Source organism: Anguilla rostrata, chromosome 4, assembly GCF_018555375.3.
Source record: "Anguilla rostrata isolate EN2019 chromosome 4, ASM1855537v3, whole genome shotgun sequence".
Classification (NCBI taxonomy): Eukaryota; Metazoa; Chordata; class Actinopteri; order Anguilliformes; family Anguillidae; genus Anguilla; species Anguilla rostrata.
The window spans coordinates 2,088,867-2,107,212 of NC_057936.1; the positions used below are offsets into that span (position 1 = coordinate 2,088,867).

The window sequence follows — 18,346 nt, forward strand, 5'->3', positions numbered from 1 at the left end:
CACTGTGAATATTACTTGGAAGTGTATTTTTTCCAACGATTATGAAGAATTGTTGACTGGGGGTGGGGGACAGTTCTGAATTTAAAAAATAAACATTTTTGCATTGCGCCATATATTGTCTGACTGTGCCTGTGGAACATTTTAAAACTAGACCAGAAAAACAAGGACCTTGGGCTTAGATTTATTTATTTATTTTCCACCTGCGATTTAATCTTCAAGGTAGCCCACCTGGGCGTGAAAACTGTGGACCTGACAACACTGCTCCAAACCGAGAAGCCGGGCGAGGATGAAACCCGTTAGGAATGCCAGCGAAAGGGCAAAACTGACCCGGAACGCCTCCGTGAGCTCCGCACAGACTTTGAAAGAGAGTCCAAGCCCAAGGGCTGAGGTGGTAGGATATTTAGAGTGAAATAACAACATCCTGGCGTTCGGTGTAGAGGTGGAGAGAAAGAAAGCCATTTCTGAACCAAACCAGCTGAAATTCTGTGCGGGGTCTGCAGCAACACGTTTAGTTTTTTTTGTCCAATTTTATTTTGTATTACCACTGTAAAATGTTTTTTGTGACAGTGTCTGTGAAAAGCGCTATACAAATAAAGTTTAATTTAATTTTTTGGGACCCTGCAAACGTGTAGACGAAGGTTTTGTGACCAAAATAAGACCACCGTGGAGAAATCTGGAGAAAACCCAAGAAAGTGCAGTCCACCCCGAAGAGGAAAAGTTGCTTAGGTCTGCTAAAGACTTAAAACCAGGACAAAAACTCCTGTTTCAGAAGGACTGTGACCCAGAACACAAGGCCAAAGCCCTGGAGTGGCTTAATCCTGACTTTGTTCTCGTAGAAAACCTCTGGCAAGACATGATTTCTCCAACCAACTTTGCTGACAGTAATGGGCAAAAATTGAACCTTCCTGGTGTGTGAAGTTGGTAGTCTTAACGGAAAAAAAAAGGAGGTGGTGAATATAATAAACATATTTCAGTATTGGATTTTTAAATTTATTTCTGCTAATCTTTCACTTGTTTCACTTAAGAAGTACTGAGTTTGAGCTTTCAGGTCTCATAAAAATATGAATTTAAAATAAAATATGTACATTTCTTTTAAGGCCCTGCATCATTTGTAGTTCAACAGAAAATGTAATATCAGTTGAAGACACACACACACACACACACATACACATGCAGACACACATACTTGGGTTATCTTAAGTGCCAGAAAAATAAGGTTCCTGTTGCAACTAATTATCGGGGAAAAAATGGCATAATTTTAAATAGGCTCTACCTGACAATGTATGGCCAGGATGCTATACTTGGAAATGTGTTAGTGTTCGGGGGCCAAATGCAAATAGGTAATACAAGATTTAATAATATGCAGATGGCATGCCACTGATGATTGTTGGTGATCGACACATCTATTCATTTGCGTGGATTAAACTGTAATTATTTTTCCTCATCTATCAATTAAGGCAACCGTGTAATCAAGGAGCATTGTGTTTTGGGCTTTTGTTTAACGGCCAGTTCTGTGGTGGCTGTGCACTAGCAATGGCAGCTGCAGGTTTTTGCAGGTTGGCAATTTGGAAGCAATTATAATATATGGGCACAGAGAGAGATAAACCTCTTGGTTTGGAGTGACATCCTTTATCCAAACTGGGGCTTCGTATTAGTGCAGTAGACATCCGAGTTGTTGCCCTATTGTCCTGCATTGGAGAAAAAAAAAAAAAGATGTGTGACTTTTGATTCTATGGACTCCCCGGCTGGCCACTAAAGACATTCTGCTTTGAGTAGTGAACTCACAAAAAGCTTGCAGCTTTCTCAGAACTGTAAGGCTTTTCCACACCACCGTTGTCATTAGAATCTAAGCAATGTCTTGATGCTTAAAATGCTAAAAAGGAGCATTCGTGGAATCCCTGTGAATGGTCAGCAGTGCGTCTAAACCAGCGGAGGAGCAGAGGGACACGTTTTAGTGGGATCTGGGGGAAATAAAGGCATAAAAACCAAAGGACTAATTGCCTTTTCAATGCATTTATTTGGACCCCCACCCCCCACATTTCAGTCATTTAGTGGGGTGAACTGTAAGGTGTGGTTTCTGCCCAAAAATGACCCAAAGAGAAGCAACCCTTGTGTTTTGGAGTCCATGTGATAATTAACTATACAAGTTTGTTGAATTACAATTCATAATTTTTAAGAGCATAAGAACTTTCTCCCCTTATAGTCCTGCTGTTAACAAAGTTAAGGTAAGAGAAGCACACAAAATAGCGTTGAATCATCCATTTTAAACTTGGTTTGTTTAGATGGCAGCATTAGCCTATCAATCTTCACTGAAACCTGCACTGTAATTCCAGATTCATGCAGAATCATTCATGGTTTCTCACAACATACTTTAGATTTCCTGAGGGCTTTCACTGATTTGGGTATTCCCATGTTTGTTAAGCATGCTTTGCTTTTAGTCAATGGTCTATAACTCTGGTGTCAACAGTAAGATCAGGGCTAATGCTTTTTGCTGCTGGTCCGTTCCTGTGTTCTGTTACTAGTGTTGTTTTTCCGGCTGTGCTTTTGTTAGGAAAACATCGGTGGGGAAGAAAGGCCAGGGATAGGAACCAATTAAAACAGGCTTATGTCCTTTTTATTTCAAGTGGAAATACGTGTGCTATTCTGTATTTATTTGTTAGTCTGAATGACATTCAACAGAATATGGAAGATCAAGTTTTATTTAAGAACTACCGGCATACAAAACATATTGCACATCAAACAACCAAAATGATCATTTAAAAAAAAAAAAAAAAAAAAAACCCATACGGACTAACATATGTAGTTTACAGAACAAACAAAATCTGGAAATTGATCTTTCAGTAGTCCAAATTACACCTGCATTGAAACACTTTCTGCCAGTTTAGTGTTTAAAAGAACAGCTTCATTTCTTTAAATACTGTACATTTTAAAAATAAATAAACCAAAAAAAGCCCGTTTTTGCGAACGTTTCCGCCATTATCGATCCAGTGCCCCCACAGATGAAAGAAGCAAAAATCCAATCCTCCAGTTTTCTGCAGGTTTTTTTTTTTTTTTTTCTTTTTCTTGACAGCATTAAAAAAAAGGACAACAAAGAGAACAGACCAGTTTCCAGACTAACATTACTCTAATGGGAAAGTAACAATTCAGTGCAATTTTTTTTTTCCGTTCAGACTGCATTTTCTAGGGTTTTTTTCCTCGTATGAAGAAGTGGTTGCATATTAAAACGTAACAAAAGCCGCTAACGTTCTTCATAACAAATATTAGGATGTCTGGGATTTCCCCCGCCACCATTTTGTCTGACAAAAGTTATGTTTTCTACGGCCAACCAACTTTAATGTTGAATCTACTCTCTGAAGGCACAACATCTGATCATGTACTCGGAACACACATACTAGGTGTAACTTTTTTGTACTTATACTTCTGTTCGGTTTTTTTTTTAATTTTTTTTTTTTTTTTAATTCTGGATCCGTCCCCTCTTGGGTTCCAATAGGAAGGAACTGAAAAAGTGCGATAAAGAATCTGGAAGTCCACACGTCTGTCTTTGGCAAGCTTGTACAAGCACTATTGTAAATGTAGAAGTTATGGTTTTTCGTACGGAGAGCGAGCCTTTAGGAGACCCCGTTGAGCACAGCCGCCGGGGTTCCCTCCTCCCGGTACTCGGATTTGGCGGCGGTCTCCGCGGCGACGTCCGGCGATTTCTCCAGTTCCTCTCCTTGGCTGGCGGGACCGTTGCTGGTCGCGGCCGAGGGGCCGTGTTCCTCTATGAACTCCACCTGCCCCTGGAGAGGACGAGGGGGAACACCCGAGTGAGCACACAGCTTTACAATGCACTTTACTCCCCACGGACCAGTCATCCTCCCCCCCAGACACCTGCAAAACTACTCTTAAAGACTCACCAGCTCTAAAGAGTCTAAAGACTCTGAAGACTTACCAACTCTAAAGACTCACCAGCTCTCAAGACTCTAAAGACTCACCAGCTCTAAAGAGTCTGAAGACTTACCAACTCTAAAGACTCACCAGCTCTAAAGACTCACCAGCTCTAAAGAGTCACCAGCTCTAAAGAGTCTGAAGACTTACCAACTCTAAAGACTCACCAGCTCTAAAGAGTCTAAAGACTCTGAAGACTCACCAGCTCTAAAGAGTCACCAGCTCTAAAGAGTCTGAAGACTTACCAACTCTAAAGAGTCACCAGCTCTAAAGAGTCTGAAGACTTACCAACTCTAAAGACTCACCAGCTCTAAAGACTCACCAGCTCTTTCTTGTTCTTCTTCAGGTCCTTAACGTTCCTCTGTCTGCTCTGCGATTCGGCACGCGATATGTAATCAGCCACCGTAACTGAAAAACACAGGAAGCAAAAACTATTTCACCGTTTCGTAAATACCAAGCCCAAGACTCACCCTTTACTCTCCTGGAGCTAGAAGTTACGCACAGAACTTGGGGAAAATCCAGACATGCTGCCAGTTCTGAAAGTTAGTGTTCCTCTGCATGCACCTTAGAAGTCATAATTCACGTCAAAGTATAACAATAAGTATCACACTGTATTCCAAAAAGTGTATTAAGCTGATTAATATATAAATATGGGTTAAAGACCAAATGCAGTTAGCTAAAATCAAAATATAAGATCTGAATTCTCCACTGTAAATTTGATACCCTGGATGCATCTGTAAACATTGATGATTAAATGCTAAGATTTATACTCCATCCAAATTGGTGCCACCTAACATATGACCATTTCGCCCACAATTCCAGTGGCAGAATGAATTTAATTGTGAACATTTTCCACCATTAATGAACTAAAAGGACCACACAGCTGGTTTTGTCTTTTATCCCGTGCTGTGATTAAAAGTAAAAGAGTGTCCAACAGATTCAAACCAACGTAATAAACAAAATTAATCCATACTATTATAAAACGTTTCTTTTGTGGTGCACAAAACCTAGCCTGGAATGCCTCCCATCTCAATCCTAAACGCAGAGTTTCACTGTGAACCCCAAGACAAATAATAACCTAAAATGATCTAAAAACGGCACCAGACACAAGTCTCTTCACTCAGACAGTACCAGACCTCCCAGGTTAGAACAGAGCAGTGCTTCAGGGCAGCAGGTCCAATAAAACCTCAGGGCGTGAGACGGCACATGCCACCATGCTGGTTTTCTCAAACGCACGCAATCCCATGATGCTCTGCGTGTTACCTGGCTGCCTCTCCTCGGGCGGGTGGAACCGGCGGCGGCGGCTACGGTTACGCCGCTGGGGTTTCGCCTCCAGATCATCTACAGAAAGCGAGAACGTTGCAGACATCCGCCTCTCACTAGACAGCCTGCCGGGAAGCTGGGACTGGAATGTGACAATTCCCAAGTTTTCCCAACACTTCCAAAGTTTTCCCAACGTTCCCCGAGTTTTCCCAATTGATCAGAAAATACAGATTTTCAGGCCTTTAACGTCTCAAACGGAGGACTTGGGTGTGATTGGCTCACACCGAAAGCTTGACTGCTGACAGTTGGAGAGAAATACCAGTGGCCCCCGCACCCTCACACTGGTGATGGGAGAATGTGGTATGCAGAGACCAATGATGGGTAGGAGCTATAATTAGCTGTCAATCACTGACCTGGTTAAGCCAATCAAAAGGGGTTTCAGCTTCACAACAGAACACTGATTGGTTCAAATTAAAACGGTAGCTCTGTCCATTATGATGTCACAAGACCTCGTTCTGCCATAACTGGGATAAAAGGTTGCCTTCTCCCAAATGGCCTGCAGAAAGGGGGAGGTTCTGAAGACCCTTCACCGGGCCGGACTGGGCCAGGCGGAGGGGGGGACGGACTGGGCCTAGGCGGGGGGCCAGAGCTCGCCCGTGGGGCGTACGCGGCGGCGGCGGTGGTTACCGATGCCGTTCTCGCTCAGCGAGCCGTTGTCGGACTCGCTCAGGCCGTCGATCAGCGTGGCGTCCTCGTCCGTGCGGCGGCGGCGGGACCGGCGGCGGCGGCTGGTGTTGAGCTGCGAGTCGCTGGCGTCCGTGTCCGCGGTCTGGTCCGTCTCGGTGTTGTCCAGCACGCTGTAGGGGTTCCTGTCCGGGTCCCTCAGCACTGCCCAGGGGGGTAACGACACGTTTAGGGGCGAAGGGCTGTTGTCCGAACAGCTAAACTCGGTTTAGATTTAAAGACCAAGCCAGGGCCTGGATTTGAAAAAGCATCTGAGAGCACGAGTGCTGATCTAGGGTCAGTCTTGCCCTGGCTGCTTCCTATTCTTTTCCATTATGAGATAAAGTACAAAACAGATCCTAGATCAGCACTCCTGCTCTGAAATGCTTTCTGGATGCAGGCCCTGGGCCCTGTATCGTGAAGCAGGATTACTCGGTCAGCTGGATCACTGAGTAAAACCCGGAACAGCTCTTTTCACATGTTTCAGATTTGGGAGGGTTCTGGGTTTTACTCAGTGCAGTTACCCAGGTAACTCAGTAGCCCTGCAGTGTGAGACAGGGCCCGGGACAGGCTGTTCCTGCAGTGTGAAACGGGGCTGCTGCGTTTAGACGGTACCTGCGCTGATGGAGGAGGAGGAGCCCCCCCTCGCTGCCCCTCGCCCCCGGCCGCTGAGCCCTCCGCGGCCCCCCCGTCCCGTGCCGGGTCGCCTCCGGCTGTCCCTCATCTGCCGGGGCCCCCTCTCCGGCTCCTCCCTGGCCAGCGACCAGTCGCTCAGCTCGTCCTTGCGCTCCGAGTCCGTCTCCGAGGCGTTGGACTGCTCCGAGTTCGTGCCTGTCGTCGCCGTGGAAACGCAGCCGTCAGCTCGGCCTCAGCTGACCGCTAACCGCTAACGCGCGCCGCGCGGAGCTAAGTTTCCCTCGCGCTAAATGTGCGAGCCGTTTTGGGAAAAACCTGAAAACTCTCATAAAGCCCCGCAGATTGCCCCCATTTTCTTTTATAATTACATTATTGTGAATTCTGACCGCAGTTCTTGGAATTGGGAGAATCAAAGAGAATTATTCCCACACTAAGACTGACATGTGACTGCACAAACCCATTTAGGTCAAATTTGTCATTATTAGTACAAAAAAAGGGCTTTTTCTAAGGGGATCCAATTGGTAACATTGATCATTTCTAGGGTAAAATGCACTTTAGTCAAATGCAGTGTTTGACCAGGCCAGAACTGGGTAAAAAATATACCTGAAAAATTCTTGGAAAACACTGGTGCAGAATTTTCCCAGAAAAATCTTTTTGTAGAAAAATAAATATTACACACGGGTACTGGGGCTTTAGTGTGTTGAGACTCTGTGGGCAGGGCTTAAGTGTCTGTGGGTGTGGCTTTAGTGTCGGTGGGTGGGCTTAGTGTTGTGGGGGGGCTTTAGGGGTCGAGCTGGGTGCTGCTTTGTGTCGTAGGCGTGGCTTAGTGTTGGTGGGTGTGGCTTTAGTGTCGGCGGGCATGGCTTTAGTGTCTGTGGGCGGGGCTTAGTGTCAGTGGGTGGGGCTTTAGTGTCTGTGGGTGGGGCTTTAGTGTGTCGGGAGCTGGTGGGCATGACTTTAGTGTCTGTGGGCGGGGCTTAGTGTCAGTGGGTGGGACCTTTAGTGTCAGTGGCCGGGGCTTTAGTGTCGGTGGGTGGGACCTTTAGTGTTGGTGGGTGGGGCTTAGTGTCTGGGGGGGCTTTAGTGTCGGTGGGCGGGGCTTTACCGTAGCCGGAGGTGTAGTTGGGCCCCCGGCGACCGCGGCCCCGCCCGGTGTAGGACCGGCTCCCGCGCAGAGCGGGGCCCGGGGCACTCTCGTCCGTGGCGTAGCCCTTCTCCTTGTCGGCGGGACGTCCGGACGAGGGCCGCAGCCCCATGCCGATCTGCCGGAGCTGCTCGTCGATCTGCAGCCGCTCCAGACGCAGCTGCTCCACCTCCTGCGCCGGGACAGACCAGCCGCGCGCGGTCAGGGTGGGTACACAGACACTGAGTTATATCCCACACAGACACGAGGGCCTCTAGACCACCTCCCCCCCCCCACCCAGACACGAGGGCCTCAGGACCACCCCCCCTCCCAGACACACTGGCCCCTAGGCCAGGGCAGCCCAACGCTGTTCCTGGAAATCTACCGTCCTGTAGGTTTTCATTTCAATCCTAATTTGGCACACCTGAGTCAGCATTTCCCCTACCGCCAGTCACCACCCGCCCCCCCATGAACATTTCCTAGTTTACTGGGGTTCAAAATGAAAATGCTTATGTGCAACAGTTCACGAGTTCACGTTACTGTTGCATAGAATTGTAGATTTTCAAGAGAATAATCTGTAGCTCTCCAATTGTTATTTCATCCACAAAATGCGACTGTTTATATCATAATAAACCCATCCAGGACACTGTAGTTGCTGTGGATAGCTTGGATGTCATGGCTGGTTATGGTGTTCACCGGATCACATTACATTACAGGCATTTAGCAGACGCTCTTATCCAGAGCGACGTACAACAAGTGCATTAGTTCAGGGTGCAGAGGTGCAAAAGAAACATACTAGAGTTAAGTAAAGATCGTGTAAAGTTAAGTAAAGATCACGGTGGACAGCAGAACTTTGGTTCTAAATTCAGCGTTCTTCGTTAGGGCTGAACATCCGATCCTTGGAGGCGGCCACAGGTGCTTCAGCATCCAATACACGGAGCGTACGCATAGTTGTGCAAGGACCCGGAATGACCATCTTTCCTATATATCACCTCTTTTTCCCTGAGCTGTGTGCGCACCGAAGAGCTGGTGTCGCCGTTGACTCTGGACGAGACTGCTCTCTTTAGTTAATTACCTCAGGGAATTTTTTTTAATGTAGGCTCTCACCAGTGCAAACACCACCACCCACTTATAAAAATGTTCTATGGCAAACAGTGTGATTCTACTACTTGGCAGCTCCACGAGAGCTCCAGCTGTAGAATGCGGTTTGCACTGTTAGGGTTGGAGTGAAAATGCACTGGACAGTTTGTCTCCAGGAACAGGGTTGGGCAGCCCTGCTCTAGCTGTTGAACGAGAGTGGCTTTGTTAGGCTTGGAGAGAAAACAAACAGGATGGTGGATCTCCAGGAACTGGGCTGGGCAGCCCTGCTCTAGCTGTTGAATGAGGTGTGTGCTTTGTTAGGGTAGGAGTGAAAACCGACTGGTTGGTAGATCTCCAGGAACAGGGTTGGGCAGCCCTGATCTAGCTGTGGAATGAGGTGTGCTCTGTTAGGTTTGGAATGAAAACCTAGTGGGTGGTAGATCTCCAGGCACAGGTCTGGGCAGCCCTGCTGTAGACAGGTGACAGGCTAGAACGTGGTTTTTGGAAGCGATGAGGTCACTCTCTGGCCAGGATGGCCTACCTGGCGAGATCGTGCGTTAGGGCCGCTAACGCTAAGCCTAGCGACGGACTCGGCTCACACAAGCATGTGAACTACAGAGGAGGAGGTGGCACGAGAGTCATCAAAAAAAAAAAAGCAAGAAAGCAAGTAAATGAAAGGCGATCCTATTACGAAAGGGTAAAAGGCCTTAATTTGGTTGCCATGGTAATTGTTTTTTTTTTAAAAAAGGTTAAAAACCAGTACGGTTTATCACCATGCCACCTGTGTCACTTGCTCGAGAGGGCATAAAACGTCTCATACAGCACCTTACACCCTGACCAAGGTCTCCACACGCTATACTGTTTTTTTAACCTGTCCGAAAACCACGTCAACCTCATAAAGGCTTTTTAATTTTCAAAAATAGGAGCCTGTCACACGTCGTCTTTCTGACGATCATTTGAAACGCCTGAAGCCCTTTAGACGCCACTAAAATTCCTGCAGATTACGGACACATTTTAAAACATCTACTTCTGGAGAGAAAAAAAAAATTATTCTGTCGCGACAGCACCTTTTTCTTAGTTTAGTCATTACAGAATTACAGCAGTCAGTAGATTCTCTAATCCAGATAAACTTGTACAACTTACATTATTTACATTAAATTCCTTTATACTGCTACGTATTTACTGAAATCGTTTACAGTCAGTGAACTTTTTTCAAGGACACAATGGCATGGGAATTGACACTTGCTCAACTTGAGAGTTCTAAGAATTATTATTTCTTGGAAATATAAGTGAAAATGTTAGTTTTGAGTACGCATATTTGACCCAGCTCTGGTAGGCAACGCGAGGCGGTCTGCTTACATTCAGGTAGGCGATGTGGTACTCGAGGAGAACCTGAACGTTCCCGATGCTCTCCTTCGTGCCGACAAACGTGAAGGGAACCATTCCCTGCGTCAAAATTTTCAAAATAACAAAAATGTTATTATGGGTGAAAGACAGTGTCATCCAAACAGACGTTTCTTCCTCCCAACAACACAGAAGCCTTCAGTATATCAATGTGAACACACTGTATGTATATTTTCCAAATAGGTTAAAAAAAAAACTAAAAAGTTACATAAAAGTGTAAAAACTCTCCATGTTCAAGATACAAATTTTGGGAAAGGCTTGTTCAGCCTAAATCAGGAAAGTAAGGGCTTACTTCTTGTCGAGGGAGTTTGTTGTCCTTGTCACCTTCGATGCGAACGCGAACCACCCCGGATTTATCCACAATCTCCTGGATGACCTTTCCGTTCTTGCCAATCACCTTGCCTGCAAAACGTCACAGTAAACACAACACTTCACCTTGCCTGCAAAACGTCACAGTAAACAACACTTCACCTTGCCTGCAAAACGTCACAGTAAACAACACTTCACCTTGCCTGCAAAACGTCACAGTAAACAACACTTCACCTTGCCTGCAAAACGTCACAGAACACAACACTTCACCTTGCCTGCAAAACGTCACAGTAAACAACACTTCACCTTGCCTGCAAAACGTCACAGAACACAACACTTCACCTTGCCTGCAAAACGTCACAGTAAACAACACTTCACCTTGCCTGCAAAACGTCACAGTAAACAACACTTCACCTTGCCTGCAAAACGTCACAGAACACAACACTTCACCTTGCCTGCAAAACGTCACAGTAAACAACACTTCACCTTGCCTGTAAAAACGTCACAGAACACAACACTTCACCTTGCCTGCAAAACGTCACAGTAAACAACACTTCACCTTGCCTGCAAAACGTCACAGTAAACAACACTTCACCTTGCCTGCAAAACGTCACAGAACACAACACTTCACCTTGCCTGCAAAACGTCACAGTAAACAACACTTCACCTTGCCTGTAAAAACGTCACAGAACACAACACTTCACCTTGCCTGCAAAACGTCACAGTAAACAACACTTCACCTTGCCTGCAAAACATCACAGAACACAACACTTCACCTTGCCTGCAAAACGTCACAGAACACAACACTTCACCTTGCCTGCAAAACGTCACAGAACACAACACTTCACCTTGCCTGCAAAACGTCACAGTAAACAACACTTCACCTTGCCTGCAAAACGTCACAGTAAACAACACTTCACCTTGCCTGCAAAACGTCACAGTAAACAACACTTCACCTTGCCTGCAAAACGTCACAGAACACAACACTTCACCTTGCCTGCAAAACGTCACAGAACACAACACTTCACCTTGCCTGCAAAACATCACAGTAAACAACACTTCACCTTGCCTGCAAAACGTCACAGTAAACAACACTTCACCTTGCCTGCAAAACGTCACAGAACACAACACTTCACCTTGCCTGCAAAACGTCACAGTAAACAACACTTCACCTTGCCTGCAAAACGTCACAGAACACAACACTTCACCTTGCCTGCAAAACGTCACAGAACACAACACTTCACCTTGCCTGCCATGCAAACGTCACAGAACACAACACCGGTGAGGCTTCCCAAACCTGCAGCTTTTCCTGTTATTTAAGTGCGAAGCATCCACCTACCGACCAGGTTCCTGGGGATCTGCACGGAGTCCTCGATGAACTCGAGGTAACTCCTCGCCTTCTGTACGGCTTCAGCACTCTGGATGGAAGAGGGGGGGGGAGAAAAAAAAACTGATATAACATTCAGAGCCTCCCCACCCTCCAACCCCGTCTTCTTAAAGAAGAAGAAGAATGGCTTCCTCCTCTCACCTCTCCGTAGATCCGGAAAGTTCCCCGGTCCTCGTCGAGCTCGATAGCCGTGACCCCCGGCACCTTCCTGGCCTGCTGAATGTTGCTGCCATGGCTGCCGATGGCCAGGCCCATCAGGTCCTCCCTGACGAAGAACTCCTCTTGGAAGGCGGACGCCAGCTGCTTTGTGTTCTGGGGGCGTAGAACGACACGGGGGTTTCAGGCCCACTGGGGTTTCAGGCCCGCTGGGGATTCAGGCCCGCTGGGGTTTCAGGCCCGCTGGGGTTTCAGGCCCGCTGGGGTTTCAGGCCCACTGGGGTTTCAGGCCCACTGGGGTTTCAGGCCCACGGGAGTTTCAGGCCCACTGGGGTTTCGGGCCCGCTGGGGTTTCAGGCCCGCTGGGGTTTCAGGCTGCTCTAAGGTCATAAACTGGAGAGAATGCCCTGCCTGGAAAATTACGCCGCATAAATGGACTTCTGGACGAAGCGGCGCGAGCCAGATATAGAGCTATCTGAGGTTTTTTGCAGGAAACGGCGCGAACCTCTCTCGCACCGCAGCGCACGTGAAGAGAGAGAGCCAATCACGAGTCGAGTGGAGGGGCAACGCTAAACCGGCATCTACGGCGAGACGCGGCCAGGGGGAAACGCAAGGCCGTCGTTCGGCCAGAGCAAAAGCACGAGAGCGGCGTCCCTTACCTCCAGGTGCTTGTTGGCCTCCTCGTTTCTGGACATGAGCATCAGCTTGGTGCGAATGCTGCGCAGGTGCATGTCGCTCAGGATGGCGACCCTCTTCACTGTCGCCTCGTTTTTCGACTAAGCGTCAACACAAAAAAAATTTTTTTTTACATTTTAATGCATGCATTAAAGGCATATTATGCAGGATTTTTAAGCTTGCTGTGATCCTGTGTTTGCAATCTAAGAAGTAACTTCCTCTGTCCTCAATCCTGGCCACTCACCTTCATTTATATATTTTATATCCATTTTTAAGCCGTTTTTGTTTTTATGTCTGTTTTTCAATAGCCGTCGTCATCAAGGACACGACATTCCAAGGTTGACTCTGGTTTTTGAACGAGCCCTGTGGGCTGGTCATTTTGCTTCGCTGTACCTGTGCTTCTTCATCTGCATTTATATAGCGCTTTTATCCAAAGCCATCTCTGCCATTGCAGAAGCTTGCTAGCCACAAACGCTCCACTGAGACCTGATCCCATCCCACAGGCTCTGTAGCCAATCCCACCCCTCCATACGCAGAAAAGAAAATCACGCCCAGAAATGTCCCAAACATATTTTTGAAGAACAAATACAGGCAGAGAAGCACAGATTGGGCTAATGTGTGCAAAAACAAATTGCCAGCGCATCATAGATACGACTGAGCATGGTTATTCTATAATATTTTTAAGGTAAAAATCCTGCATAGTATGCTTTCGAAAAAAAAGCTTCCATCTATAACACGCAGATTCATCATGGCGGCTAAGAAAGCAGACAGGGCCTCACCAGTACGACTAATTTGCTCGTTTCTGGACTGTAGACGATCCTGCAGGCTCCCACCGCCTTTTTGAAGTCTTTGTGCGCTTGTTCGTGTTCACACCTAAAAACGACAGGGCGAACTTAGTTATTATAAACTGGGACTCCGACCATTAAAAAAAAAAAAAAAAAAGAATAATTCGCTATTCACGCTTTAACTTTTATTGAATCGTTTGATTATAATTAGCGGCGGCGTACGCACGCGGGCTTCAGATCATCGGGGACGGCGACGGTGCACTTGAAAAAGGTGCTCCTGGTGACAGCCTTGTTGAGGTTGACGGGCCGGAGGCGCTCGAAGGTGACGATCTCGTTGTACGTGGCGTCGCAGGCGGCGTACTCGATCACGTAGAACTGCGAGGGGGGAGACACGGGGGGGGGCAGAGGAATCGCGAGTGTTAGCACGCCGCTTTCCGCTACCACCGCGCGGCTTAGCGTCGCGCCGCGAGCTACGGAGAGCTCCGGGGCACGGGAGGAGGCTTACGTACATCGCCCTTCATCATCCTCACTTTGGCCAGCCACCAGCCGCACGGCTCCTGTTCATTGGCTCTGGAGTAAATCTGTGGTGGAGACAGAGATGGAGGGAGGGAGAGAGAGAGAGCGAGACATAAAGAGAGAGATCAACCTTCTAACAGAAATCAGGCCCTTATTCTTCCTGAAATGTGTACAGAACTCAAGCTTGAATGCATTAAAGGTGCAAAATTATTATAAACATTTATAATAACAACAATGACAATATGTTCCTGTAATATTCTCGTATTAGTCATGGAGAATTTTTTTCGTTTTGAGTTTTGAGTAGAACAGTGCTCACCTCCACCTCTTCCCCTTCTCCGATGTCCTTTTTGGCATCGGACGGGGGAGGTAACCGCACATCGCTGAAAGGAACCTGTCGCTCGGGTTGCCAGCTTCAAAATAAAATAAAACAAAATAAAATAAAACGGTATTTTCTGCGTCACAAAGAAATATGAATGTGTACACTGTTAGGCCAGTAAAGTATTCTAGCTGTTCATTTTATACCTATAAAATAACATTACCTGGTTCTGGAGCCAAGTTTTGGCGTGTGATATGTCTGCTAATTATTGGGAACAACAGTCCTGACACTGGGGAGTTCGTATGGCATGTGGACAGTGGAAGGTCTCACATTTCTCATTGTCATCACTGGTGCTAATCACTATTCCCAGCCCAAACCCAATGGTGCCTCACCAAGAAGTCACCTAAAACAAGACACTGAAATTTTCCAGATCATCATTCATTTCACTAAAATGTAGGGAACTGTCAATAAAAGTTTAACAAATCCAGAATTCAGGTTGGTTACCATCTGCTGACCTGGTGACTAACTATAGGCTAGGTTTTGTTTTTGTTGTTTATTTTTAGTCACTACAAATGGTAATGTTACACTTACTTATTTTCGAAGACAATGGTGAGAGAGTCATCATGGACATCTTTGACAAACCCCTGCAACACAAAAAATTGACCATTCACAATTCAGAAACAATCAATGACACATTTAATGTCCGAACAAGCCTGTCATTTTCAGTGCAATGAAAATCTGTCGAAAGGAGCAAAAGACAAAAGATGTTTTCCTTTAATGATCCCATTTACTTATTTATTTTTACATTTTTCAGGCTTTTCAGTACTGAAGGCCAATGCAAAAGCGGAAATATACTGTGTGATGCAACATTTTTATACGAGAGCGAGTTAAATGAAGATAAACATCCCCCTTCGTACCAGCTGTAACTTATATAGCAGATTGTTTACCAGGAAAAAGAAAAGCAATTTAACATAAACAAAAGAATGCTTAATTACAAGTTAATTACACAATAGTGGCAACTGTTATAAGGCCAGCCTCACCCTAAGTAATACATCAAAGTCTAATCAGACAAAGAACATTCATGTCAGCTACTTACACGGAAAACAAACCAAGTATAATTCTGAGAGTGTACAAGTGCTCAATGTGCACCATATGCCTATAGACAATGATATGCATTCATGCAAAACAAAACCATTAACTTAGCTTCTTTCACATTATATAATTACCACTTCCCTGCCAATTTCGTTGGGGGTTTAAATTCTTTTTAGGATGTGAAAAAATAACTCTAGTGTGACACCAAACAGGATGAATTCTGTGATATCTCAAAACGACTTCACTGTTGACTTTTTTTACAGTTAGTTTGCAAGATGCAGCAACGTCCATTAATAACTTCGCATACAGGAGGGGAAACGGAAAACCTGTCTGCTGTGTGATAAAATAGTAGCGGAGTCTCTTCAGTGAGAGTGGTTATCTGTTAGCCAACGATTCAAAAATAGCCCTGGCGTCCAAACTATCTGCTGAACCTGACGACAGCTGGAGATTGACAGTGAGCAGCTGACATGCCGAGATGCATTCTGGGAATAACTTCAGGATGATACAATGCTGGCATAATAGCTTCAACTCACTACATTTCCAATCACTAAACGCTTCTCTCTCTCAAATGAGTGATTTTTGGCCGATTCATTTACGATGTAATTTTACCATTAAATGGCTGTGCTTGCTCAGAAGCCGCCTACGAACTCACATTCAAAGCAAAATATCAAAAATAATGAGATTTACTTGATGTATATGGGGTTCGTGGCGTCGAAAACAGGATTTACGACGCTTAAAACCAGACATAAAAACGTACATTACCAAAAACAGGACAAAACACCCAATACGATCGTGTTTTGGGGAAGAGACACGTGACGATGCGCACATCATACGTTTAAAATGAACACGAAACTGAACACTTTCTGTTTCTTTTACATCACCTGACGCATCGCTTTCATAACCAGTACAGCAACCATAGTCATTATTGTTCACGTCTCCAAGTTAACGTTACTTCTGATATGTACATTCTAAGTACAACTTTATTTCATGCACTTTTTCATACATTTATGTCATACACTTTTCAAGCGAGATTTCTGCAATTTCGGTTAGCTAACCCAGCGAGGCAATGTTCCAATATTTTAAAATGCGACGTATTGAAGTTTGATCTTCGTCGATTGCTCTTTCATAATAGCAGGCTACATACTCTTGCCTGGCTGCTATTATTACTGTAAGTTAGCTTGTTGACAACGTAACGTTAGCTCATTTCCATAAAAAGTCATAGCTGGCAAGCTAGCAAACTTGCTAGCTGGACAGCTAACTTTTCAGGGAACTTACAAAACATATTCGTATTGTATTTTAGCTTACTGGGTGCGAGCATTGGCTAAAACCATACGTTCGAAAAGTGAAACATAGTTTGGGATGTAAACCACTGTCCAACATTAAGTAATAAATTATTTAGGTACGTTAACTGACATTAGTTAGCGTCAGAAAGCAAAACAAGCACCAAACTACAATGCCGTATCCCATTAGCTCGCTAGCTAGGCCAGCGACATGACAACAAAGAGGTTTGTTCGCTTTTTAAGTTGGCCAAAACAAAGGCAGTGTATGTTTATTATTTCTTTATCGACTCACAGAGTAGGTAAATTGAAATGGAATGGGTTCGCTAGAGCAAGCTAGCTAATCCAGTTGAATTCATAAGGATATAGATAGCCAACTAGCCACACAAGTATACCTAGAATAGTTAGCTAGCTAACGTTAGCTAGACGAGCGACGTTCAGACATTTTTGGGCAAACGTCAAATCAGTTTTCTTTCACATTAGCCGTTTTTTACCCACGACACATCGCTAGATAGTGTCGGGACCGATGTCCTTAGCTGTTTATGTGTTACAGTTCTAACCATACCAATTTCCAAAAGTGTTAGTCAGGCTAGCTATGAATATTTACCTTGTAATATGCTCCGTTGGAGCCACGGACCTCTACTGTCAGTTCCTCCATATTGGACACGCAATGTATGTCGGGAAAGGATTCTAGAAATTTACGGAGTATGCATAGCACTAATTTTGCCTGCTTACGGACTTCAAGCGTGTAATGTTTCATAAATGAAAACTTCCTTACCAGGTGCTTACTCAATGCAACTGTGAATGGGCAATATGAAAAATGCTGATTATGTCTGCGCCTGGACAAGAAACGTTAAAACTTCCCAATCAGGTGTATGCCCAGTGCAAATTTGAATAGGTAATCTGAAAAAAATGAAGACACTTGTTACTGTATTTTACCTTTTTTGTTTGTTTGTTTTTGTTCTTGCAGCCTTCTTGTATTTTGGCAGTGTGTGTGTGTGTGTGTGTATGCATTTTATATTTATTTAATTTAATTTATTTGTCCTGTACTGCTTGTATTGCCATGATTGAACTACTTTGTTCATATTATAATCTCCATAGCTGTGAGGATATTCTATGTGAGTATTTGCCTGTTCACATCAAAGGATCAGAAAATTAAGATTTACCACTAGGATTCCGGGTTGCATCAAAGGGGCCATAATCTGTAATCTCTGCTGGGACTTTTTATTGGTAGCATTTATACTTGTGGTTACTGCTGTGAGTTAAGAGGAGGGACAGCCAGTGCTATTTATTTATTTATTTATTTATTTACCTATTTAAATTTCAGGAGGAGAGAGGAATACTTAAATATTTTGTGGAGAAAATAATTATTAAAAACTGCATTAAGAAAACAGCCACAAGTGCTGGATATGCATTTTTCTTATACACTAGAAATATTATGTTTGTAGTGAAATTAACCAGGCACATACATGGCTTACAATTGCTAAATTGCAAAAAAATAATAATAATAATAATAATAATAATTTTTTAAATGCTAAACTGCTAAATTAAAGTGAACCTAAAGTAAATGGATAAAATTATGGTGTTCTACTGTACAGTATGTTCAAGTGGAGTTATTTACCATGAGAAATCCAGGGTCATACGTGACTGTTCATTCCTTCTCTAGTTTCATTCCAT

At 44.8% G+C, this 18,346-nt stretch overlaps 1 protein-coding gene across 4 annotated transcripts; it reads right to left on the reverse strand.

Moving 5' to 3' along the window:
- Nucleotides 1-3,428: 3,428 nt before the first annotated feature.
- fxr1 (FMR1 autosomal homolog 1) lies at nucleotides 3,429-17,416 on the reverse strand. 4 transcript variants are annotated; one of them, XM_064330004.1, is made up of 17 exons: nucleotides 17,277-17,416; nucleotides 14,892-14,944; nucleotides 14,301-14,394; nucleotides 13,978-14,049; nucleotides 13,695-13,843; nucleotides 13,463-13,556; nucleotides 12,668-12,784; nucleotides 11,994-12,164; nucleotides 11,805-11,883; nucleotides 10,449-10,558; nucleotides 10,112-10,204; nucleotides 7,655-7,865; nucleotides 6,529-6,744; nucleotides 5,878-6,078; nucleotides 5,191-5,268; nucleotides 4,250-4,335; nucleotides 3,429-3,779 (listed from the first exon to the last, which is right to left on the reverse strand). In XM_064330004.1, the coding sequence occupies exons 1-17, from the start codon at nucleotides 17,325-17,327 to the stop codon at nucleotides 3,609-3,611; spliced, it is 2,046 nt and encodes a 681-aa protein (XP_064186074.1). In that variant the 5' UTR covers nucleotides 17,328-17,416; the 3' UTR covers nucleotides 3,429-3,608. The 4 variants fall into 4 exon arrangements, with proteins under 4 accessions (XP_064186074.1, XP_064186071.1, XP_064186073.1 ...); XM_064330001.1 differs by having other exon boundaries at nucleotides 10,112-10,198; nucleotides 17,277-17,408; XM_064330003.1 differs by lacking the exon at nucleotides 5,191-5,268 and having other exon boundaries at nucleotides 10,112-10,198; nucleotides 17,277-17,408.
- Nucleotides 17,417-18,346: the final 930 nt, after the last annotated feature.

Excerpts from the sequence above, each read along its gene's own strand:
- fxr1 (XM_064330004.1), bottom strand. The coding sequence starts at position 17,327 with ATGGAGGAACTGACAGTAGAGGTCCGTGGCTCCAACGGAGCATATTAC. Across the intron at positions 13,844-13,977 it reads TGAGGATGATGAAGGGCGAT|TTCTACGTGATCGAGTACGC; the intron begins GTACGTAAGCCT and ends CCCCCCTCGCAG. Across the intron at positions 6,079-6,528 it reads CTCCTCCTCCATCAGCGCAG|TGCTGAGGGACCCGGACAGG; the intron begins GTACCGTCTAAA and ends CCCCCTGGGCAG.